Genomic DNA, 26,006 nt, shown 5'->3' with positions numbered 1-26,006 from the left:
TTTGGCAGCCTTCGGTTATTTATAGTAGACTATGATATAGTGCCTATTTTATTTTTGGGTCATTGAATGGAAGCACAGTGTATTTAGCAAACAAAACAAGAATGGAATCAGTGTAAAGTAATAATATAAGTGCATGGTTGAGTTGTTGTGTGCAGGGTCGGACCTCGGTTTGAGACTGACCTTTTGAATCCAAGCCAACCGGATTCTAATTCTATCAAATTATTATTATTATTAATAAATTTGGCTCTTCCTTTAGCAATTTCAATTTTCAAACCTATTATCAATAAATAATTATAATTTATGGACAATTGATTTTATTTTTATTTCTAAGTCCATCGATTGACATTTTGGATGTGATCATATTTGGTTGAATTCGATCAGCCTATGTCCTTGGATGCTTAATCTAATAAAAATTTTCACTTTTATAAAAAATAAAAAAATAATTATATTTTACACAATTAGTCTAATATTTCAATTCCATTCAAAAATTCCAATGGCATTTTATTCTTAAAGTTTAGCATTGTTTTCATTTTAACTATTTACGTTTTAATTTTTCATTTTGATACCTCGTGCTTGATTTGTTTCCATATTTTTCATATTGCCCATTTGTTTTAGTAATGTAACCATTCAAAATATGTTTTTCTATTTACAATAATGAAATTCTTATACTTCACAACTTTTTAGAGTTGGTATTTTCATGAAATGTAAACATGAAAGGTACTTGGAAGTTTGATTATTAACGAAAAATGAATTATGTAACAAATATGAAAACAATGTCAAGCATAAAAGTTAAGATGAAAATTTGGAGAGTAGATGACCAAAATGAAAACAAACCCAAACATTACAATATGAGGAGTGTGTTTGACATGACTCACAAACATAACACGTTTTTAACTTGTTTAATAAATCAAAAGGTGTAATTTTTTGTAGATTTGAATTTTTTTTTTTAAACAATTTAACTCGATGTTCTTCAAGACATTACAATTTTTGCAGATAGGTCAACCTACTTCAAAACAATACAATCTTTTGCGGATTAATGCTTAATACTCTTATCATTGCTCAAATGCGACTAGTTAACACCAATTGTCATTCCTACTTTAAATGTCAAAAAATATATTTTTAGTATACTTCAATTACTCATTTACTTTAATTAGGACTCAAAAAAAATAAATAAATAAAGATGCTCAATTCTGTGGTCACTGGTCACATCTGAATTGTGGTGGTTTCCAAATCAGAAAACAATTTGTTCGGATTTGATGAATATTGGACCACCAAATTCAGGCTTTAGCAGACATGTGAAACATGTGTGGCTTCCACTGATTCTTTTCTCTATTTTGGACCCCGCTGAAAGCCAGGCCTTGGCTAATTGTGTTGTCCAATCTTAGCCCATATTAGGTGGAACCAAATCCAGACAAGACTGGCTTCGGCCTACTCAGCTTCAATATGGATTGATTATATTCTTAGCATTAGTCCAAACACTTTTCAGGGCTTCGAAATAGGATCACCTGTTTTCAATTCAACTTTTTCCTAAACAATAAATATCAAACAAAAACAAAAACAAATTGCCTCTTTATTTTTTTTTTTTTCAACCTTCCAAATTTAGACTCTAGATTTATTCAACTTTAAATCATGACTTTGAAACAAAGATGATCCAAATCCGTATCTTACGTTTGTGTAACTTTGCCGTATCATATATACGTATTATTTGTCCTCTACTTTTTGGTTTATTAGACTAATATGTATATTATATATATATATATATATATATATATATTTTTTTTTTTTTTTGACAGTAAAGCGATAGAAGTATATTAAGTCTAAAAAAATACAACGATTTTAGCACCTGAAGCCTGAAGGTTGTACAATTTATATTATATATTATATATTTATATTCTTGTTGTTATCCCAAAAAAAAACACACACACACAACCCTTTACCAAATCAAATTCTCTTATTACCAAAAAAAAAAAAAAAAAAAAACTTTGATCACAGTCAATCATGAAATATTCAAGCATGGATACAAATTAAAATTAGTAGTAACGTTCAATGAAGAGGAAGCTTTTAGAACCCACTGATTTAAGACTTGTCGTTTTTTGTGTTAATTATATAACCTAATTAGTACGTTAGTGACTTAGTGTAACTATGCACATTGTTGCTAGTTCAACTGTGCATACACCAACATTATTGCAGGCCTTATCACTTTGGCTATTATAATCAGATTAATTAATTAGTTGTATCTTTCGTTGTCTCCCGTCCCATTGCAATCTGATAAAAAGTGATCGACAATTAATGGATTATTATTAATTATATTGACTGAATTAAGTGACGTGTTTTGGAAGAAATTCTATTCAGAGTAAAAGGTTTAATTGTTTCCCTGTTAATGTAAAAATACAGTGATAATGAAGGTACAATTTGTTCTTTTGCACACAGAATGAATGCTAACGTGTTCACAAACTTTTTCTTTGTGATTAAGATATAGGTCTTGTACAAGTTAAAATATACTAATATTCTTTTCCAAAGAATAAAAACTAAAAACTGTTAATAATATTAATTAATTTTGTTTTTGGTAAACAGTAATATTAATTAATTGTTACATATGCGTAAATCTATAAATTCAATGTGGTTGTCTGTATTTTTCTTCATATATATGGACTGTTTTATTTTATTCTTTGAAAATCCTATAAAAAAATCACTTAATTAATAAATAGAATATTAAATAAAAAAAATTGATTTAATTATAAAAATCATGCAAACAGGCGTGATAATAAAAAAATGCAATTGATGGTGTAGCACTATTTTTTTTTTAATGATTGACTATTCATCAATTTATATATTACATTTTTTTTTTTTTTTTTTGCCTTTGTGCGTAAGTTTATAAGTTGGCAAGATTGATAACCAAGTCAACAATGATTCGCAGTCAAATTAGTGAATTTACTAATGAAAAAGCAAAACCAAATTACAATTAAAAAAAATTTGGACTTTTTCCAGAACAAAAACTAAAAAGTGGGTGTGACCACTGACCACTTCCTTGGCATTGAAAGTTTCAAAACCCCAAAATTGCTGCCTCATAAAAACAGTGTCTTTGTCCTACCGTTTGGATAAAGTCTTTCCCTTTGACCCGTCAATCGTATCATCGTCATCTATTTTGCCCTCATATAAGGACCTCTTCACCTCAAATAATTGTGTGAAAACAAAGCCACTTCTTCGACAAATACATATATATCATCTCCGACTCTTCTTCATCCACACAAAAAAGTTATCACTTTAGCACGCAAAGTTTTACACGTACATATGAAAGATTTACAAGAATTTCATTGGGGTTCCTATATTATCTTTCTTGTTCTATACTTTCTTCAAGACCTGAAAAAGTACATTAATCTCATGCCTCTAACCCTTACGCCTACTCTTTCCTTGGTCGGCAATCTCTTTGTCGGTCCCAATGTAGGGTCATCTTTGGTCTTTGAAAATTTGAATCCCGAGAGTTCAAAAGGCAAGGCTTTCCTTCATGATGAGGAAAGTCCTCGAGAGAAACCTCCTTCTTGTGTTACATGCCAGGAAAATAAGAGTACTATTACGCCGCAAGACTGTATGCGCGGTGAAGTAGTGGACGCAGCAAATTTTTACGTTGAAAAGGCACATGAAACATGTGGTATTTTGATGGGTGATACAGCATGGCATGAAGAGGAAATCATGCAAGAAAAAATGCATCATAAAGTGCTTCAAAAGGGCATGCATGAACATGATCAAAATTGCAGCATTATAGAGAATATAAAGGGTGGTGGTTTTTTGGTGAACGATATTATTCAAGGCTCGGATTCTTTAGGAATGGTGAAGTTGGGAAGGGATAATCAGCAAGGCCTTCTCAAGTTGCGAAAGAGGCCGGCTATGCTGGTTGTGCCAGAACATAGCGCGGTGTCGGAATTTGGTGAAATGTGTAGGAAGTTGGAGCATAAGGAATTTGAGGTTGAAGGAAGAGATTTCGTTTTGGCAAGCAAGAAAGGTAGAAGAAAGGTTATGGAAGATGGGTATGGGGTTATGGTTGATATTCTTGGAGATCCCAAGCAGGTAGGCAACATATATATTATATATTCTTATATTTTCTCTCTCTGATTTTGATAGTATTTGTTCAGACTAGATCTTAATAAAGGCCTGAACAAAGTTCCCATTTAAAAACTATGAATGCTGATCTTTATAATGTCTCACAAATTAATCAAAAGAAAATATATAATTTGTGTTTACTTTTTTTTTTTTTTTTTTGGGTAGCTAAAAAATATTCTAATTTTAATTCGTGTATATATGCTCATATCAATAAATTCCAAATTTGCTATCATCAATTTCTTCCTGATGAATATATGAGTTAATTTTTTTTTTTTTTTTTTTTGGTTATATCCAACTTCATTTATTTTATAAGGCAGTTTGTTTTTTGGACTTGTCCTAGCTATTTTGTAATGAAAGGAAAAAGTTGAATGACACTCATAGATATATATATTTGTTATCACCAGGCATTTTTTGCTGTGATCGATGGCCATGGAGGTCAAGCTGCGACAGATTTTGTTGCAGAAAATTTAGGAAGGAACATTACAAAAGCTCTGGAATGTGTTGGAGGAGAAGAAGGTCGGTTAGAGCAGGCTATTCGTAGTGGCTACATGGTCACAGACAAGGATTTTCTTTGCCAGGTAGTTGAAATGGACTTTCACATATATTATAATCGCATGTACATTTGAATGTTACTACCCTATATATGCCTTCATAAACTAAAAAAAATAAATAAATTCTCTTAAAATAAAAAACTACTAAATAATTTGACTTTGTCTTATAAATCATAAGATTCATGCATGTTTGTCGACATTACACATTCCAAATTGGAATATATATTTGCTTACATCTTTGTTTTTTTCAAATGATTGAAGAGATTCACCCTTCCCTTTCAAAAAATAAAGAGTCTTAGAGCATATGTGATGGTATTGAAGTGCACACTAGTTTTTGGCATGCCCTTAATTATATCAGGAATGATCAAACCTTTTCTCAAGAATTAAATGGCGACACATCGTTACATAGAGCATTTGATAGCTAGGATGTATGGATACTTTATTTGGAGTGTCGTATTCTTGTTGTACTCGTGTCATAATGATATCTAATCTATCATATTATAATTTTTCAAAAATTGCTATGCCTGCATATCATACCCATACTTATATCTGTACCCATGTCCGTGTTGGTATATCTTAGTTTGAAAGTATAAATTAATCCGTTCTCCTAATTTAGTTTATAAAATCTTAAACACCACACATTAACTTAATAGAAGGCATATTGTTTACTAACAACAACAACAACCTAGCATTAATTAAGATTGTTTATGAATTCTCTATAAACTAGTTAGCTTTCGCAAGGTATATTGTATACTAAAATGAACTTTTACTTGCAGGGTGTAAGTAGTGGCGCTTGTACATCTAGTGTGCTATTGAAGGATGGAGAGTTACATGTAGCAAATGTTGGTGATTGTAGAGTAGTTTTGAGTAGAAAAGGAGTAGCTAAAGCATTGACAAATGACCATCGTCTTACTAGGGAAGATGAGCGTCTTCGAATTGAAAACACCGTAAGTCAAGTTGTTCCATTTCTTTGTATGTAGAACTTAATACTATTCTCTCTATCTATCTTTAAGTCAAAGAGTATTGAAATAACTTATAACATATTGCAGGGTGGTTTTGTGCATTGCCAAAATGGAATTTGGAGGGCTCAGGGGTTGCTTGCAGTTTCTCGAGCCATCGGGGACATGCATTTGAAAGAATGGATCATATCCGAACCAGAGATTAAAAAGCTTCGTTTAACTTCAGATTGCCAGTTCTTAATTATGGCTTCGGATGGATTGTGGGATAAGGTATAACACCTTTGTGTATAGTTGGCAAAAAAAAATTAATAGAAAAGAGTACATCAAAACAAGAACCTACAATAAGATCAAAGGAAAAAAAATGTGGGGTCTATTTCATAGTTCTTGTATGAGAACCTAATTTGGGACACAAGACAAACATATGACTATCTAGCATGACAACGTGAACCGAGGCAGGAATTGTGCCTCTTTTATCGAATTTTAAACCCAAAAAAAAAATCAGAAGTATTAGAGAAAACTAAAACAATTTTATATGAACATTAATTTGTTAATAAGTCCATCTTTGCTTCTCAGTGAATTACATGCATTTTGGCCTTAAAAGAGTTTATTCTGATATATGCATTTGAATTGTGTCAATCAGGTAAATGACCAGGAGGCGGTTGATGTGGTTTTGAGAGAGAAGAATTTGCTCATGTCCTGCAAAAAGCTTGTAGATATGTCTTCTAGCCGAGGCAGCATGGACGACATAACTGTTATGGTGATCGATCTTCTAAATTTTGTTACAACCAGTTAATTGTTAATCATGGCAAGTGGCCTCAAATGGTGCAGACACAAACACAATATGCATAATGTCCATCTACATATATCACAGAAGGAAAGTAGGAATATAGGTTGCTAGACCTGGCCATATAGCAACAGAACAGTTGTATATGTATATCAGATACATTAGAAAGAATGTAATGAAAATAGGAATAGCGGTCTTGTTGGGTTGTAAATAAAAACTTTTTGTGAGAAAAAATGTCAAGTGTTCAAATTTGTACAATTCTCGAATTTATTTATGGGAAATGCTATGTTAAAAATCCAGTTAAAGAAAGTTTTTATGGGAAAAGAAAAGAAAAGAAAAAAAAAAAAATAATAATAATAATAATAATAATATTTTGACAACTTTTTTCATTTTCCATAAAAATAATGTCAAAACTTTCTTTAACTGAATTCTTAACCAGTGCCCTTAGGACACTAGTTAGCATAACTCTTTATTTATTCGAAATCAGTTTACTTATTCTTTTATCTTCTCATCTCATATCTATTATAGGCTTATATAGCTGCCTATATATGTGCAGATGCTCATGTGCATAGTGTGTTTGACAATCGTATGGAAGATATGAGAGTCTTCTCTCTCTCTCTTTTTCATCAAATTAAGCATTTGGTAATCATTTGCAATGCCCGTGTGTTTTGACAAAGCAAGAGTACATTATTTACCAAAACCGTGTGTACGTATTTACTTTTTTTCAACATGGCCGACATTTTTTCCGAAAGATGAAAAATATTTGAATATAACACGAATCTCTCAACATAGCAATAAAGTCATTTGTGTTACACAACATTCGTTTTGGTTCAATTTCTATCAACTAGCAAAAAAAGAAATAAAAGAGATTTTCTAAGCATGTATGTATAAAGTATAAACAAACATTAGCCCCCCAACCCACACCCAACAATCAAAAGGGCTTCATATCTTTCAATGGGCATCGATCTATAAAAACCAATAATCATTAAACGGTCCTCGCCCAAGGTTGCGAAATGGCCAAGCGGGATCTGATTCATCTAAAACCATAATATATGACATATCAAATTAGAGAAATAATAATAACAATAATAATAATAATAATATCAAATTGTAAAATATATATATATATATATATATAAAGGAAATTACCTAAAAAAAGCCCACCTTTATGCCATCTTTAGCATTAGGTCTAAGCTTTTAAATCTGTTAACAGAATTAAGCTTTTTATTTTTATTTTTTCATAGTAGATCTCATAAATCTTGGATTAGTGTGTGTAGGGGCCTTTTTTTGTGTATTGTGTGTTGGGCTGAGCTACCTCCTGCGGTAATGGGCCCGAATGTTTCTGAGTAAGGAAGTTGAGGCCGGTTCAATTGTAACTCAACTTGGACCAGTTTGTGCACAAACTTATGCCTTGTCTGCCAGGAGTAAGCTTACAGCAAGAAGAACTGTTTCAACGAGTTACGGCAGGCAGATATAATAATAATAACCAAAACAGAGTATTCTGACTATTTAAATAAATGGCTATGTAATCCCTACTTATAAAGCATGATTACAGTCATGATAATATCATTCACAAAGAAAGTAAAGAAGAAAGAAAATAATACGAACTAATTAAATGGGCATAAATCAAGTTTTAAGTTTAGTCTGCCGAAGCAAAGCCAAAGAGGGGAGAACACCTCTTCTCAATGCAAATAATCTCCTAGGAAAAAAAGATCCTACCGTGGGGATTAATGACTTTGAGGAAGTCGTACCTGAATGGTTATTGCCCAAAAGAGGTCCTTGTTACGTTTTGGAAGAGAGCAGGATTTGAAGGGGGAGAGAGGGAAACCGATCTACTGGTGCATGCTCACTGTATTACCTTTCCTTTTTCCTTAATTTTCTCTCATTTCTTCTCTGTTTTCTTTCTTATCTTTTTTCTCTTCTTTTTACTCTGTTTTTCTTTTCTTTTTTACTCTCAGAATGCTCTGTTTTTCGGTCCCCTTCTTAGGGCACGGCAAGGGCCCTTTTATAGTGCCTGTCGTGACCAATATTTTACCATTTTGCTCCTTAACCGTCTTTGTCTGGTCTGGGCGTACTTACCGACCACCAAGTCTGTGCAACATTCACCCTTACCAGACAGAGGTAGGTTTGTTTCATTTTTCCTCAGTATACCGTAGCACTTCTTTCCTACCACGGTATAAATGTTTTCTCTCTCTTTCCCTCAAGGCATGCACCTAACGGTTCCCCCTCAAACTTGCCTCTTTTAGGTGGTCTATCATCCCAACAGGACGTATCTCCCAAAAGGGCTTGGGCAGGAGCCGCAAAATAAATCTTTTCCCCTCTCTCCACCACCAAACTATACCCCCTTTACCTCTTATCTCTGGCCTATGGCCTCACCACATCCTATATTGGCTGGGTACAGGCTGGTGGTGCATGGACCTTGCGCATGCATCCCTTTCAGATATGTCCAAGAGTTTGCCTGCTGCTCATGCGTTTGCCGTGATCTAGAGACTCTCCGTCTGTATTTTCTGACATTTCATGTGGGCTTTTCTTTGGTTTCCCGCTCCATTCAGGAGCTGGGCTTTGTATGATGATGGGCCTTACATTTCTTTGGTCCACTCTTGATTTTCTTTATTTCCTGCAACGTTGAATTGTTATTCCTGCCGTAATAACTTAATCCTACTGGACCTCTTTTGGGCCAGCCGCTTATTCCTTTCCTCAGTGGCTTGTCACGGGCACTGTTCTGCTTTTACTTATGGGCTCCTATGTCCCTTTGGGCTTTCCTTTGGGCACCCACAGCCCGATTGCTTTCTTTGGACTTTCTCGGCCCGTTTGCTAATTCCACACTCCCATGGGCTTTTTACTAATTTCATTGGGTTTCTCCGGCCTAATAACCTTATTCTTATCCTTGGAGTTCATGGGCCTGCCATAAACCCCTTACTTTCTTAGTTTGCATTGCCTTGGGCCTGCGGTGACCCTTTCTCACTTTTCTACCTCATACACTGTCCATAGGATGCTATTTCTTTCTTTCCTGGCTTCTTTGAGCCCGCTTGCCTCTTCAAGACCCATTTATTTATTTGTTGGGTTTGTGATCCATTATTATTGCCGCTTGAGCCTAATGGGTTTTTGCTATCTATTTTGTCAATTATTTGTTGCCCTCATTATTGGGCTTTCTTTCTGTCTGCCTGGGCTTCCACAAATGGCCCTCAATAGTGTGTATTGTTGTTGTTGTTTTTGTTGGGAGAGGAGGGATATTAACCTTGGATATCTTAGATGAAATCTCCACGAAATATCAGTTGAGCTATAAGACTTTTAATAAGTAAAATTTAAGATTTATGAAAGGTTTCCCCCCCCCCCCTTTTGAAGCATTTGTTCATTCTTGTATTCAAATGTTATTCTACTCAATAAAAAAAAACATAAAAAAAAAAAATCAATAAATTAAACCATTGATTAAATTTTATGTTAAGTTTATAAACAATTAATCCATCATGTTTAGAGTTTTTTTTTTGGGTTGAGAAAATTAGGAAATGCCAACTTGGAAACTTAATTAATACTTAAAGAGTCAGAAACATAACAATTGTAAAGATTTGATAGAACAGACTCCATCCAACCAGACTTATAACGGAAAAGAAAATCTCACTTTCTTGGTTAAAGCATGTGCTAGAACATTGTTGTGCCTAAGAGTGTGTGAGAAAGAGTAGTTTTGAAGAGTAACAAGGTTTAACTTATAAGATATATTCAGAAAATAAATAAATAATAATAAAAAAAAAAAAACTTATAAGATATATCATACATAAGGTACAATAAATAATACATATAAAGGGGCATAAATACTTTTTTTTCGCTGAGAGGGGGCATAAATACTTAAATAGTGAAGTTCATACTCTAAATATAAATATTATAAATTTCCATGATCTTGTGGTGTGCAATATTGAATACTTTCTTGGGTGGCTCCAATATACATTAATACATATATTACTTCCTTCAATTTTTTGTTGAAAACCATTGTTATTAGATATAGAGACAGAGAGATTAACAGCAAAAATAAAGTTATGTTATGGTTTTTGTTTACCGGTTAGGTTGGCGGCTTTTTCAAGTGTGACTGTGTGAGTGTGGGCATTGCTTTGAAGCATCTGTAGGTATATATACTTGTATTTGTAAATAACGAAAGCTCCGCCTTCTTCTTCTTTAATCTCATTTTAAAAAGCTGTGTCTTCTTCTTCAATCTCACCTAACCATTTTTTCCCCCACTGTGCTTTACCTATGGTAGCCAAAATCAAACATGGTGTAAAAACGAAAATGTAGTATAATGAATCCTAAGAATAAAAAAGTAAATAAACAAATAAACAAAACAATTACTTTAAGAAATAACCCGTTGTTCTACGCATGAGGCTAAAAGTGGGAGAAGACAAAGGAGGATGAAGATAACGTAGAATCTCTTCCTTGTGTTGCTGGAATGTATAATAAAATTTCTGCCTTACACTATTCTCCAGAGATGATAAAACAACCATTACAAATCACCCAAAGATTAAATCATTAAACCATTGAAGCCATTATGACTTATGAGGCCAAAAATTCTGTATCCAGAGCATGTGGCGTCAAGAGTTTCTGTATCCAGAGCCTGTGGCGTCAAGAGTTTGCTATGGTTTGTGTATATAATAGGGCTTTGTGCGTGGCTTTGTAGTAGAGTAAAGGACTTGATATTTGCTTTAGGATGGACACTGTAGAATAATTATAATTCTTTTTTATAGGGAATCGAGGAGTTTTCTTATTTGTGCACTCCACAAACTTAACTTACACTTTTCTTTCTCCTTTCAAATTTGCTAATTGCTATCGGATGAATTCTTTACAAGAAGTATAATTCCTTTTTATAGGAAATCAATGAGTTTTCTTATTTGTGTACTCCAAACTTAATTTACACCTTTTCTTTTTCCTTAAAAGATTAAGATTGAAAAAAAAGTATGTAGCAAGGATTGAATTTAGTGCTCAGCTTCCTAAGCACTAGACCAGTCTAGATATATAAGTCCATTGCATAGAAACACTGAACCCAAACCGGTTCCAAAATGAAGATAATCTAGAGTTTACACTCTTAGAAAATTAAGATAGAATAAAATAATTGAAAGAAAAAAAACAATCAAGCTTTTGTCTCCATCTAAAAGCAAAAAAAAAAAAAAACAAAAGCTTTTTGATGTAATTAATTTGGTGTAGCTACTTTGGCAGAATCATGACTTCTAATTCCAATTTTTATTATATAGTATAGTATATGATATGATATAATATTTATCATCTATTTCACTTTTAAAATATAAAACAATGCTAAGGACACATTTAATTACACCCAAACTCACAACATGCATCATTAGCTTGTAAAGTCTTTTGTCGTCGAATATGAGATATGAAGTTTGATTCTCACATTGATAAAAAAAAAAAAAATCAATTTGTATTTTAGTCTAATGATCAAGAATAGATGTCATATGTTGAAACTATATTATATCTATAAAAAAAAAATTTTAAAAAATCCACAACATGCTTATTTGTAACCTTGTGATTCAAGCACCTATTTTTTATACTAATATGTACCCATGATTTGTAAGCTAATCCCAAGTATACGAAAAGTACATGCTAAAAACCTTAACGTTATGACCTAGACATTGAGGCCTACCAACACCACCAACCCCCTTTTCCCGAGAAAGTATTTGATGTCAAATGATACTATATTAGTGATATCAAAATCCAATAAATATGAAACAAGTCAATAAAAAAAACTACCTCACTAACAAATGAAACTACCTCACTAACAAATGAAAGACATGTGTTAATGGGTGGTTATTATTATATACGTTTTTTATTTATTGAGTTTTGATATGGATGACATAGTATCATTTGATGCAAAATACTTTTTCCTCCCCCCCCCCCCTCACATTTTCTATCAAAACCCTAACCTCTTCAGCTCACACACTCATTTCCAAATCCAAACACCACATACAAAATGGCTTTAGACAAAATCTCATAGCTCTCAATAATAACATTCTCAAACTTGCTCATAAATCAATTTGGTAACCATTGATTAGACAGAGAGATTAATAAAATTTCGCATGGGTGATAAAGTGTTTTCAAAAAATCAAAATTGAATATATGAAATGCAACTTTTTTTCAATATTTTTCCCTCTTTTCTTTATTCCTTTATCCAAGACAACGAATATATAAATATAAAAAATGGGGTGACTTTAGAATATTCTTATATTTGCATCTCATGTAATGGTTGATTTATAATTAATTAAATGGGTAAATTCCATTAACCAATCCTTAAGGTTTGGGCTAATACCACATACAAAATGGCTTTAGACAAAATCTCATAGCTCTCAATAATAACATTCTCAAACTTGCTCATAAATCAATTTGGTAACCATTGATTAGACAGAGAGATTAATAAAATTTCGCATAGGTGATAAAGTGTTTTCAAAAAATCAAAATTGAATATATGAAATGCAACTTTTTTCAATACTTTTCCCTCTTTTCTTTATTCCTTTATTCTCCAAAACAACGAATATATAAATATAAAAAAATGGGGTGACTTGAGTCTTGATTAGAATATTCTTATATTTGCATCTTACGTAATGGTTGATTTATATCGGCCCGATCCCAACTCCAATTCCGATTCCAATTCCAATACCAATATTGTTTACAAGATTATCGATTTGGTGTGTAAGTCTAGGGGGCTCGGAGAGGAACAAATCAAACTCGGCATGCTTCGGGTTCTTCTCTCCGCGGTTCGATCTCCCACCGTGTTGATCCGTAGTGATTGTTTTTGATTCATGTAGTGGCTTCCAATATGGTGGTGGTATTGTTGTTGGTTTTGTTGTGGGTTTTTTGAGTTTCTTAATTTTGGGTTTTGTTACTGTGTATGGCTGTGTTTTGGCTGTAGCAGATTTAAGGTATAAAAGAGAAGGGTCAAGAGGGGAGAAAATCACGTAGAGAAAGAGAGAGGAGACAAGTCTGAGAGAGAGGGAGAAAATCACTAACGGGTGGGCTAACGGTGTTAGGAACTAAATTGGACTTATGGACCAATTTGGTTAGTTTTAAAATGTCTTAATTAAATAAAAAAAACCCTAACCTCCAAAGTCCAAAGTCCAATTTGGTTAGTTTTAAAATGTCTTAATTAAAATGTCTTAATTAAATTTTTCCACCATAAACCCTCTCCTCCTCAGTGTCGAAGCTCCCTCTCTCACTCTTTTTCCAAATCCAAAAACAAAAAATGGCTTCAGACAAAGCCTCCGAACTCTCTGTAATTACATTAGGAGGCAAGGGCTCATCTCTCTCTTCATCTTCACTCTACGCCATTGCCACCGGCTACGCTTCGCTACGACTCGACTCCTCCGCACTCGATAGACTCTCATCTCCCTCCTCCAATCAGGCCTCGCCACCTGTCCAATCCCAATTCCCCATCCCCAAAACCCTAGCCCCTCTCGAACTCCGCGCATTCCTCACCGTCCTCCTCTACAAGCTCCTCCGCTCCGACCACTCCACGCTACTTCCGATCCGAATCTCCGAAGCCCTCAACAAATTCAAGAATTCCCAACTCGACGAAACCCTAGAATTGGATTCGATCGAGTTGAGCAAAGAGGAAGCGTCATTGGTTGAAAAATTGTATCCGTCGGGTTTGTTTGGAGTTTCCGCTGTGTTGGATCACGAATCGGCGGCGTTGTCGGCGGTTTCCGATGCGGTGGCTGCATTGTCGTGCGAGGCCATTAAGGCTGACGTGGCGGCGGTGTTCAATTCGATGGATTCCGGGGATGGGTTCTCGGCGAAGGAGGAGGCTGGGGTTGCGAGTGATATGAAGGTTTTGTTGAATGGGTCGAAGCTGGTTGGGAAGGTTGAGATTGATTCGGTGTCGAAAATAGCTAAAGTTCATGGGAGTTTGAGGGAGATTGTGAAGTTGGTGCATTCCAAGACAAGAATTGAGCTGAATTCGAAGGATTTGGGTTCGGGTTCGGATGTGAGGACTGTGCTGTATCCATTGGCAGCAGCGATTAATGAATTGGGGGAGTGTAGTTTGAGTCGTGTGAAGGCGAATTTGGATTCAATTAGTAATGAGGGTTTGCAGTCGAGCTTCGTGGGTTTGTTTGAAGGGAAATGTGCTAGTGGTGAGAGCTTGAGAAATGGGTTTAAGTTGGTTTTGGAGCTGGGGTTCGAAAAGGAGTACGAAAAGTTTGTGCACCAAGTGAATGTGTTGTTGGGGATGGTGTGGAAGATTGTGGCATGGGAGGCGATGACGGGATTTATCGCCCTTGAGGGCGTGGAGTGGAGTGAAAAGAGTGGGAGTAGTGTTGAGGTGAATGGAGGAGTAGGAGGAGGGAATGTGAAGGGGGATAAGAAGGGTGAGAAGAAGAAGAAGGTGTTGTTGGGGAAAGGGACTAGTGTGATTGTGCAATTGATTAAGGATAGGTTGCAGGGTAAGGCAGGTGATGGGATTGAGAAATGGGTTGATGATCTTTTGTTGTTTTTGGACCCGAAGGACCAGGAGTTTGATAGCTTGTTGAAGAAACTAAAGGAGCTTGTAGAAACCAATGAAAGTAGAAGACTGCCCAAGCTTCCAAAGGTGATGACATTCCTGAAATTTTATCACTTAATTCTCATTGAATGATGCGTGCATTATTATTATCTTTTATTTTCTCTGTATAAAGATAGAAAAAACATTTTATACTTGTGTGAACATTAGAGCAATCCTTGGAGAATGTTGCATAAAAAATGTTTTTAGAAGTTAGTGCTAGAAGTGGAGAATTGTTTAAATATGTTGACAGCTTATTGTAATTTGCCTGTAATTTTGTTGCATGTTTTTGAGCAGCCTGTTGAGTTTATTGTTGATATAGGTGCTCTTTGGAGCTGTTTGTAATTTTGTATGGTATTTAGTTAATAAACTTCTAATTCATTGACCAAAAACATGGCATATTGCAAGGAGCTGTTTGCAATTTTATACGCTTTTTATTCAATCAAAATTTCAATACTCACACTTATTTTGTTTTAATTTATGAACATTCTATTGTGTTCATATTCTTATTTAAGAAATTCTTTTATTTCTACCCCTTGAATGCATCACTAGCATGCTGACTGTAACCATATTATGGTACAAATTAGGGAACTCGTGATTTTGCAAAAGAACAAATGACAATAAGAAAGAGAGCATTTTCAATTATTGAGGATGTTTTTGAGAGGCATGGTGCTACTGCGTTGGATACTCCAGCGTTTGAACTGAGAGAAACTCTCATGGGAAAGTATGGGGAAGATTCAAAGTTGGTATATGATCTTGCTGACCAGGTAATTATTTCATATTAGTTAATTCATTTAAGTCATTTCCTTTTTTGCTATTTTTAATTTTAGGAATTTTCGCCTGTTCAATCAAGTTGTTACTTCATGTAGTTGATATTTGAGTGACCTGGCTATCTATCTATCTATATATATATATATATATATATTTTTTTTTTTTTTTTTTTTTTTTTCATCCAAAGAAGACTTATATAAGGATATAAGGACTGTTTTCTTTTTTTCCCCAACTAACCTGTAATTTATTATTGTTTGCTGTACTTATCAAAGGAATTTAGTTACACCATTTCATATTTACTCACAGTGATGTAATTTTATGTTCAATCTGTTGGCAGGGTGGAGAACTTTGTTCTTTGAGATACGACTTAACTGTACCATTTGCTAGGTATGTGGCTATGAATGGTCTCACATCATTTAAAAGGTACCAGATAGCTAAGGTTTACAGGAGGGACAACCCATCTAAGGGAAGATACCGTGAATTTTACCAGTGCGATTTAGACATTGCAGGCCAATATGAAAAAATGGGACCAGATTTTGAGATTGTTAAAATTTTGACAGAACTGCTTGATGAACTGCAAATTGGAGATTATGAGGTAACCTCATTTTTTTTACCCACCTATCCTTGTTAATAGAAAGTTTGACATTTAAATTTGTTATGGATTATATATTATACTATATTTTGTCTTTGATATTAGTATTGACTTGTTATGCATGTGTCACTTGTATTGGATGCATGCCTCCTATCCTCATAGATGCTATTTATTGCCATCTGATGGCAGCAATGTCACTGAGTTTGTCTTGGAAGTTGGAACCATTACCTGGTCAATGGTGCTAATTCAATATGTTTCATCACATATTATGGTTTAAGACAATCGATACATATGATTTGATGAAGAATGAGCAAATGAGCAAGGCCTAATTCAAATGAATCGATCTATTGATTTTGTGATAAAGACCTTCTTCAAAGTGTGTTCTATAATAATAATAATAATTATTATTTTAATTAATTTCCTTTTCTTCTACAGATAAAATTGAATCATCGGAAGTTACTTGATGGAATGTTGGACATATGTGGAGTGCCACCGCAAAAATTCAGAACCATATGTTCAAGTATTGACAAGTTAGATAAACAACCTTTTGAGCAGATAAAAAAGGAAATGGTAAGAACACTTGTATGCAAATAGTGTTGTCTTACTTGGTTATTATTAATAGGAGCAATAGCCTATCTAGTTGTTAGCATTTCATTAATATAAGGATAATTCTGTGATCATCTTTTTGTAAATATGTTGGATTAGTAATTTAGAGCCTAATTTTTACTCTATTGTAATTTTATAGGGAAGCTTGCATATACATTCTTTTTACTTGAGCTTTTCTCTTTGCAATAATATTTATAAATGAAATGTTGGATTAATATTTTAATTGTGTATTCCATTTATATCATTGCATAAATTTTAGTATGTTTGGTTATATATTTCTTGTTAATTATTGTTAGGTGGAGGAGAAGGGCTTATCTGTTCAGACAGCAGATGAAATTGGCACTTTTGTGAAGGAAAGGGGACACCCTTTGGAACTATTATCTAAGCTTAAGCAGCAGGGCAGCAAGTTCTTAGGACACAATGGATCTGTTGATGCACTGAATGACCTAGAGATTTTATTTAAAGCTCTTGAAGTGTCAAAGTGTATTGACAAAGTGGTTTTTGACTTGAGTCTTGCCAGAGGCCTTGATTATTATACTGGAGTCATATTTGAGGCTGTTTTTAAAGGTGGTGCACAGGTAATTTTTTAAGAAGAATCCTTATTTTTCATTTCATTTTTTTTTCTTCCTTGTGAATCCATATTATTATTGGTGACACTTTAATAGCTGATCCTCCTATAATGATGCCCAAGGATCTTTTCACTTATTGAACTGGAAGAAAAAAAAATTTTTAAATGGTTTATTATCATATTAGTTGTGATCTGAACTGATAAAATTGACTGCCCAAAACTCTAGAAGAACAAGTGGACATTGAATTATTGTGATAATTCGACATGGCAGTGATATGTGCCTATGCTCTAATTTAAAGAGCACGCTTGAACAACGCATTCCATCCTATCAGATTGCTGTTGGTATATGTGTGGCTGGTTTTGTATTGGTGGCATTGTATGTTAGCTTTTCATGATAGTAGGTCATTGGTAATCCTCTCGAATAGCTGTCTTTTCTCAATTTTTTTTTTCTTTATTATTGAAACTTGTGTGACGAAGTTTGGATGGCAGTAATGTTGTATGTCCATTTATATCTGATGTTTAAAGATCCTAGTGCTCCTGTAGAAGCTTATGAATTATTGTTCTTAATTTGCTTTGTCTTTACTCCTCTGTATTTTATGATCCTGTGACAATCATATAGTTCTATGACATGGATTATTTTCAGTCTCTAGAGTTTTGATTATTTCAGCCATTTACTTGTGTTGTCTAATTTCTGGGGGTAGGAAAGATGATTTCTCCATAAAAAAGCTTCATGTTACTGTTTTTGTTTACTCGAGTGTTGTGGGGTGACAACTGTGATGAAGGAGGAGGTTGGAAAAGGATTGTGGAAAGAAAAGAGAAAAATTGAATCATGAAATGAAAAAGTCGTTATGAACTTATTCAAAAAAATGTCAGTTTTTATGAAATGTGAAAAATAAAGTTGAGAAACTTGAAATTTTTAAGTCTCAGAGTTGACATTAAAAGGGAATGTCAATAATTAATATTTCATAATTCTTTTTGGGTGGATTTAAATTTTCATCATGTAGAATAGAGGGAGGAAAGAAAGTTACTAAGTTCTGCCTTGGTAGTGGAGATGAGTAAACAAAAATCCATAGCTAACATCAGAAATGATGTAAAATATAAATTTGAAAATTTCATTTTTCAGTTCATTTTCAATAATGGGTGTATGCATTAAAATTGCACCTCCCCTCCCCCCCCACCTCTAAAATAGAAAAAAGCCAACGTAAAATTTCTGGAAACGGTTTGTCAGGATGAGGGCTGCACTCTCTGAAATTTCCCAGTTGGATTAATGAGTGTGGCTGAATTGGTATTGAAACAAAAAGATGGAAGAATATGACCTTATTCCCCCTACTCCTCCCAGATATCATTGCAAGTAATAATTCTTATGTCATCTTGTTATTGAAAAAAACAAAACAAAAACCTTGTGTGATCTAGTAATTGCTGCATTTCATTTGCTTCATGTGTTTCCAGGAAAATGTGTGATTGTGTTTTAAGTACTGATGATGTGATTTGCTTGTGGACGTCCTCAGGTTGGTTCAATTGCTGCTGGTGGACGTTATGACAACCTTATTGGTATGTTTGGTGCGAAGCAGGTTCCAGCAGTTGGTGTTAGTCTTGGAATCGAGCGGGTATTTGCTATAATGGAGCAGCTACAGAAAGACCAGAGCCAGGTAATAATAATACTTAATAATATACCTATATGATCTTCGACTTTCTAATATTTTTGACTAGCAACTCAAAGTTTAATAATAATCTAGCACCCTGGTGGTGAGGCTGATGAGTTCTTTCATTCCTTTTGGGTGTTTTGGCAGGCACCACGTGCAACAAAGACTGAAGTCCTAGTTAGTATAGTGGGGGATGACTTGATTCAAGCTGCAGAGCTGGTAAGTGAGCTGTGGAATGCCAAAGTGAAAGCCGAATATTTTGTTAATAAAAGGGTGATGAAGCACATTGACCGTGCTAGAGAGTCGAGGATCCCATGGATGGTAATTGTGGGTGAACGGGAAATGAATGAAGGGATTGTTGTATTAAAAGACGTTGAGGCTGCTAAAGACGATAAAATTCCTAGAAGTAGACTGGTCGAAGAACTTAAAAGCCGGTTGAACCCATGAAATTGATATTTCCATTCTAACTCAGTAAACCGCCATCCTTTTCTTTTTCTTTTTTTTTTGCGAAAACACCATTTTAGTCTCTATATTTTGAGGTTATAGTCAATTTGGTCCTTATATTTTAATAGTAGTCAATTTAGTTTCTGTTATTTTCAACTTAAAGTTAATTTGGTCCTTACTGTTAATTCATTAATAGAAATGCCTACATGGCTAATTGCTTGCACAGCTGGCAGCATACATGGCTAGCAAAACAATAAAAATAAATTTAATTATTATTTAAAAAAGCCACATCAACAATTTTTTTTAATAAAAAATCACAACAAAAAAATAAAATAAAAAATTTCTCCAAATTTTCTTGCACTTTCTTTGCAACCAAACACAACTCAGATTCCAAACCAATCAGGTTCAGGTTTGTGAGCTCAGCCATGGCTGGTCTCTCTACAAGACCCACCATAACAGACAATGGTCTCACGACTGCGCCACCACCAGCTGTGGCCACAGCTCCTCATCTCTCTGCTTCTCTTTTTGTTTCTTTTTAATTTTTTTATCTTGTTTTTCTCATCTATGGCCGAAACCCATTTTGTATTTAAATTTCCTTTTTAATCTAATTCTTCATTTTGGTTGATATAATGGTTGGGCTTTGTTTTAGTTGTGAGAAATCTTTGATTTGTGGTCGGGTTTAAGAAGTGGGGGTTTTGTTTAATTTGTAAGAAATCTATGTTGTTGGAGACTTTAAGGCCTGTTGGGTGAGTTAGTTTGAGTAATATTGTTTGAGTGTTTTTGATATACATGTGGGTGAAAAAGCGTGGAAATGTGTGTTATGTTGTTTAAAATTTGTGGTTTTGTGTTTGAGTAGGGCTGCCAAACAGGCCCTAAGTTCTTGGGTCCGCTTGGTATTCTTTGAGCATATGGATGGTTTAGGTTTTTTTTTTGAATGACTATTTCTGTGGGTTTTCTTATTTCTTTGTTTTGGGTTTACAAATGATATTTCTGGTAAAGAGAGTTTCAATGTATGAGTTAAATATCTGGGTTTTGGCTGGGTTTGTAGAGAAGGTATTCTGTGTGTTCTTGGATGTGATTTCCAAGCATTATTTTCTATCATAAATTTTTTTTTGGAGAAATTAATTTTTTTTTCTTATTTTTAATTTAGATGTTGACATGGCATTTTAATTACTATTTTAGTAGCCACGTTAGCACCAACTCTGACAACTGTCCAGACCGTTTGTCACGTAGACATTTTTCGTTAGTAAATTAACGATAATAACCAAATTGACTGTAAATTGAAAATAACATTGACCAAATTGATTGCTATCAAAATGTAAAAATTAAATTAAATTAAATTTTACACTAAAATGTATGGGCCAAAATGGTATTTTTATTTTTTTTTTTTTTTTTTTTTTTTTTTTTTGGTAGACACGCTTTTCATTGTTTGTACTCGTTATTTCTTAGTACTGGAATTGAAGTTGATAGGTGTCATATAAAAGGTCTATAGAACACCAGGATTTATTTTTGTTATAGATTATAGATTTTTGTAATTTTATCTGATGCTTTCGATTATACAGTGCCATGCCAATGAAATACTATGATGGCCATACATGAAATATTTGAATGTTTAATTACGGTTCTCGACTTGAGTTTCATTTTATGGTGATTTTTTTTTTGTCAAAATTTTATGGTGATGGTTTATTGGGAATCTAGGGGTGGGGTCTAGTTCTATCAGTCCTTCTACGGCCTAACTTTCTTGACACTTCAAAATCATGAAATTAGGTATTGATGATGTAAGTAATGAAACGCATCGAAATAAAGATGCAAAAAGGGCTGTGCTAAAGTCAATTGCATTGCTAAGCTGAACTAATTTGGCGGCAAAAATTAAATGCATCTTTTATACTTTATGGGAGAGGAAGTATAACATTAATGAAAAGATCTACTGCTTCAACAATTATCACATATTTTTTGGAAACTTTTCACATCTGCAAGGTCCATGCTGTGTTGCCTTTTAATATATATTTATATGCCCACAATATGTTCTCTATGTATCTATATATTTTTGCTATTTTTTTTAAAATAAATTTTTATAAAACTATATACTTTTGCTTATTAAAAGACATTCTATAATTCATACAAGCATACCAGCAGCAGCATGCTACAATATGTGATTTCTCTATCCACTGTCACTCACATCCCATAGAACACAGTATAAATAATTTGTTTGTTAGATTCACTTACATGTAATTTTCAATGACATTAATTTAAGTTAATGTAATACCAGTTAAATTTTGTGCATATTTTGGTAGTTAATATAATACCATTTGTTAGTTAAATTTTGTGCATTTGGTCCCATTTCAGCTGATCAATGAAAATAGTTAGGTGAAAACAGAAAGGAAAAAAAAAAAAAATCTACTAATTGAAAAATCATTCCTGGCAAATCGAAAAATAGAAATTTAGAAGTTGATTCCAACAAGGGAAGTACCTAGACGCCAAAGCTGCCCACAAAACAACCTAATAATAGTACAAAACCGGCTTTTACACGAGAATAATATTGCGTCTATAACACTTTTACAACGATTTCACAACAAATTATAAATGACAAGCTGTTACTAGTTTTTGTCAACCATTGAAATTTTTTTTCGCCTACCTATAATAGTTAATAGGACTTACCACTTAGAATTTATTGTAAAATCGTTATAAAAATATATTTCTCTTTACACAAGCCACCATCAAACAAATTTACAAAACAACCTAATTAGTGTACGAAATATATTAGCATTTTTGATTCTTTGGAAATGAATTTTCAGTTTTGGTAGTTAACTTCTCTCTCTAAAACTTGAATCACAACCATTAGTCTCTTTTTTGTACAGTTAATTTAACGATTAAACTAACTTGAATCCATAATTTTTGGTAATTGAATGCTATAAATTTCCAAAACATTGTTCACAAATCTTTCCAAAATTTGAGCCAATACAGAAAATTGCCAACAAAAATTTGTGAGCTTATCAAAAACCCATTCTACTCTATCCACATTAAACTATCGTGGGTTGTCCCCACCCCACCCCACCCACCGTCAAGAAAAGGATATCTCAGTTCACCACCGGGGAAATGTTCCACTAGGACCCCACAACCTGTTCTCTCTGACTCACCCACATTACGTTTCTCTACCTCATTGGTTTATTTTCCAAATAAGTAAATTCTAATCTTATTGGGAAAATAAAAGTTGCCCCATAGATTGAGAAAATCTAAAACAGTATCCAAAACCTTTACTTTCTATTTGTATAGGTTTGGTTACCCAAAAAAACTACCAAAAAAACAAAAACTAAAACAAAGAAACAACCTCTTTGGTTTCATTGTTTTAGGGCTAGGGATTTTGTTTCTGCTTTTGTTTAATTTTGTGTTTGATCTTCCAAACACAAACTCTAAAAAAAATAAAAAATAAAAAAGATGGAAGGAGAGCTTCAAGACTGGGAGGTGCTTCCCAACTCGGAGAGTGGCGTGGTTGACTCGTCCGAGTTAGATGAAACAAATCAGAGAGAATTCGAGGGAATCGAAGGTGACTCGGAGGGGATGATTAGGTCTGATTACTTCTCGCTGGAGAATCAGGAGAGGTATGCAAAGACTGCTGTTGTTGCCGCGAGCGAGGCTGGTGACTCGGTTGAGTCAGACAATCCGAGTTGGGTTGATCCCGGGTCGGAGACTCGGTTTGCAAATAAGAGCTCGGGCGAGCTCTGGTCCGATTCGAGCAGCGATCGTTCTGACGAGCGTAAATCCGGCGACTTTGATGCTAAACAGGAACTGGGTCTTTCGGAAACTGTGAAAAGCCCAGTGGGTTTTCAAGGGATTGAAGAAATGAAAGCGGTGGATGGAAATTCGGCTAAATTCGATGACTTTGATGTAAAGAACGAATTGGGTTCTTCAGGAAATGCGAAAATCCAAGTGGGTTTTGAAGGGTTTGGTGAAATTCAGACCCGGGATAAGGATTCAATCGGGTTCTGGGCTGATTCTGGTGGTGATGCATTGGTTTCAATGAAATTTGGTGATGATTATGTTAAGCAAACAGAGGAGGGTGAGTTTTCGAGTGATTCGGATGGCGGAAATGGCTCAATGATTGAGAACAAAGCTGTTGAGGTTGCAGAGGTGAAATCGGATGCGAAATCCGGCAGAGAGGGAGAGAGGAAGAGTGTGGTTTGGTGGAGGGTTCCTTTTGAATTGTTGAAGTATTGTGTTTTTAGAGTTGGCCCGGTATGGTCGTTCTCTGCGGCCGCAATGATTATGGGATTTGTTATCTTGGGACGGAGATTGTATAAGATGAAGAGGAAGAGCCAGGGCTTGCAGCTGAAGGTTGCTGTTGATGATAAGGTCAGTTATTGCATTTGTTTGAACCCTTTTTTTATTGTTTCTGTTGTGGTTTTTAATGAGAACTGGGAATTGAATATGGGAATGTGTATGAAATTATATAATACTGATATACATGTGGCCGACCCTGACTGAGTCTGTTGAGGATTCATAGCTGACCCTAAAATTTTGGTACTAAGGTTTGGTTGTTGTTGAGAATACATTTTATTGCATCAGTGGTTTGCTTTCTGAGTTCCATATTTTGAATAAGATTCATAATTTTTTGCTTAGTTGGAAAATCTAAAACCTTTGTTTTACAAAGATTATAGCTTTATTCAAAGTCTTGGAGAATATTATAGGCAATGTCTGACTTGTAGTTTGGGGTGAGAAGTAGACAAAAGTTCAATCTGAAGTTGTGGATCAAATGAGTGGCTGATGTTGTTTAAAGGATGCTTTCAAGTTTTGTTCTTGCACGCATGTATTTTTGTTCAAGTTGTGTTCAAAAGATATTCCATCTATCTTTGTTCAATTTGACAAGATTGATGTAATATTCTTTTCTTCCCTCCTCAACCTTTAATATTAAAGAATTGAGGCTTACAGCTTACTATTATCATATTTGTTTGGTTGATGCCTAGCAGTTTAGGTGTTTTCTAGACAAAGTCTGCTCTTGAGTTAATGCTGGAAATGCGGTAGTTTGTTACTGAATTAATTGAATTCCATTTTCTATTTTGTTATAAGCAGTTGCTTGTACTGGCAATGACATAAACCCGTTCAGAGTTGTGTATCAGGGTACATGATTTTCTTTGCATAAAGGGACATGGATTATATTTAGGACTGCAAGAGAGTTTATTTGTTTTTGCACTAAAAACTCAATTATTTAGAGATATGGTTGATGGTCAAAGTAATTCCTAAAAAGACCATTTTGGATTTCATTTTATGATTATAATAAGTAATCTATCCTAGAAATTGCTGCCAAAGAGGGGGGGGGGGGGGGGAGACTAATCATTCCTAGAATATTTAATAAGTAATCTTGACTCCCAGTCATCCTTGAATAGGGAACTTGAACCTTTACAGCTGGCAAGAGAAGCACCCTTTGAGTTTTTTTGATGAATTATGTTTATTGGAGTTCTTAGAATCCATGTCATGTTTTTGTAGGTTGTTACTGTAATTTTCACTTAAGCATGATCATTGACTATGTTCAAATACTTCAATTTTTCCCCCTTTTCTTTCTTCTAGCTCCTTTTTGTTCTTTTGAAAAGGGGTTAATTTGCAAGAAGTTTAGTTTGCATTTCTTTTCTGATTTTGGTAATAAATGTTTACACAATAGTTCCACATCTATTTTATTGAAACTTGGATTGTACTTCTCTGGAACTTAGTGGATCTTAATATACAGATAATGAGATAAGACTTTAATCTATAAGTTAGATAATAAGATAAGACAACACAGTTCTGATCCATTTTCCCTTTGATTTAGAGGAAACTTGAAATATTTTTTAGTTATTTTGCAGCGAGTCATTTTCTGAGGTTTCATTTTAATTTCATCTGGGTTTTGACATAATTGCAGAAAGCGCTAAGATGATGAAATTTATCCTCATGTGCATTTGGGAAAATGTATTTGCTTTCGAATTTATGTGTTGTGTGGGTTGGGTGGGGTTATTGCAGCTTCTTCTTTTGCATTATATAATAATTCAAGTAATGTTCCTTAGGAAATGTAAAATATTTGATATTTTATTTCTATTTCTATTTCAAGATAAATCTTATGAGATTTGATGAAAGGTGGATTGCCAAACTGTATATTTTACTGAACTACTTTTGCAGAAGGTATCCCAATTCATGAGTCGCGCTGCACGCCTTAATGAAGCCTTTTCAGTTGTGAGGCGGGTCCCTGTTATTCGACCTTCACTTCCAGCCCCTGGTGTGGCTCCATGGCCTGTAATGAGTTTGAGATAAATTCTTATAAAATAGATAGGGGAAAGAGAAGAGGAAGCAGTGTCTACCAATTAATATCTAAGATTTAAATGTTGCTTTGTATGAAACTGTGAACCACCATTTCCTTTATGTATGAACTCTGAAGTTGTTAAGACAGCATTGCAGCAATTCATGTACAAATGCATATTATTATTTCCTTGTGTACAAA

At 34.2% G+C, this 26,006-nt stretch overlaps 3 protein-coding genes across 3 annotated transcripts; all 3 read left to right on the top strand.

Moving 5' to 3' along the window:
* Positions 1–3,126: 3,126 nt before the first annotated feature.
* On the top strand, positions 3,127–6,650 carry LOC126699958 (probable protein phosphatase 2C 2). Its single transcript, XM_050397934.1, has 5 exons — positions 3,127–4,065; positions 4,503–4,676; positions 5,426–5,596; positions 5,699–5,878; positions 6,249–6,650. Exons 1-5 carry the CDS (start codon positions 3,292–3,294, stop codon positions 6,399–6,401), a joined length of 1,452 nt encoding a protein of 483 aa, XP_050253891.1. The 5' UTR covers positions 3,127–3,291; the 3' UTR covers positions 6,402–6,650.
* A 6,879-nt stretch (positions 6,651–13,529) lies between these two features.
* On the top strand, positions 13,530–19,649 carry LOC126698295 (histidine--tRNA ligase, cytoplasmic-like). The gene is made up of 7 exons (XM_050395421.1): positions 13,530–14,970; positions 15,507–15,686; positions 16,028–16,285; positions 16,718–16,852; positions 17,185–17,466; positions 18,965–19,105; positions 19,247–19,649. The coding sequence occupies exons 1-7, from the start codon at positions 13,627–13,629 to the stop codon at positions 19,544–19,546; spliced, it is 2,640 nt and encodes an 879-aa protein (XP_050251378.1). The 5' UTR covers positions 13,530–13,626; the 3' UTR covers positions 19,547–19,649.
* A 3,106-nt stretch (positions 19,650–22,755) lies between these two features.
* LOC126698213 (uncharacterized) lies at positions 22,756–26,006 on the top strand. The gene is made up of 2 exons (XM_050395287.1): positions 22,756–23,893; positions 25,688–26,006. Exons 1-2 carry the CDS (start codon positions 22,979–22,981, stop codon positions 25,817–25,819), a joined length of 1,047 nt encoding a protein of 348 aa, XP_050251244.1. The 5' UTR covers positions 22,756–22,978; the 3' UTR covers positions 25,820–26,006.

The sequence above is a fragment of the Quercus robur genome, chromosome 9, assembly GCF_932294415.1.
Source record: "Quercus robur chromosome 9, dhQueRobu3.1, whole genome shotgun sequence".
NCBI classification, from domain to species: domain Eukaryota; kingdom Viridiplantae; phylum Streptophyta; class Magnoliopsida; order Fagales; family Fagaceae; genus Quercus; species Quercus robur.
This window is presented reverse-complemented; position numbering and strand designations above follow the sequence as displayed.

What these genes read in the sequence shown, in the direction of transcription:
- LOC126699958 (XM_050397934.1), top strand. Translation starts at nt 3,292, where the DNA reads ATGAAAGATTTACAAGAATTTCATTGGGGTTCCTATATTATCTTTCTT. An exon ending in GTCTTCGAATTGAAAACACC is followed by an intron (nt 5,597 to 5,698) that starts GTAAGTCAAGTT and finishes AACATATTGCAG; the next exon opens with GGTGGTTTTGTGCATTGCCA. An exon ending in CGGATGGATTGTGGGATAAG is followed by an intron (nt 5,879 to 6,248) that starts GTATAACACCTT and finishes TGTGTCAATCAG; the next exon opens with GTAAATGACCAGGAGGCGGT.
- LOC126698295 (XM_050395421.1), top strand. Translation starts at nt 13,627, where the DNA reads ATGGCTTCAGACAAAGCCTCCGAACTCTCTGTAATTACATTAGGAGGC. An exon ending in TTTTTAAAGGTGGTGCACAG is followed by an intron (nt 17,467 to 18,964) that starts GTAATTTTTTAA and finishes GGACGTCCTCAG; the next exon opens with GTTGGTTCAATTGCTGCTGG. An exon ending in TACAGAAAGACCAGAGCCAG is followed by an intron (nt 19,106 to 19,246) that starts GTAATAATAATA and finishes GTGTTTTGGCAG; the next exon opens with GCACCACGTGCAACAAAGAC.
- LOC126698213 (XM_050395287.1), top strand. Translation starts at nt 22,979, where the DNA reads ATGGAAGGAGAGCTTCAAGACTGGGAGGTGCTTCCCAACTCGGAGAGT. An exon ending in AGGTTGCTGTTGATGATAAG is followed by an intron (nt 23,894 to 25,687) that starts GTCAGTTATTGC and finishes CTACTTTTGCAG; the next exon opens with AAGGTATCCCAATTCATGAG.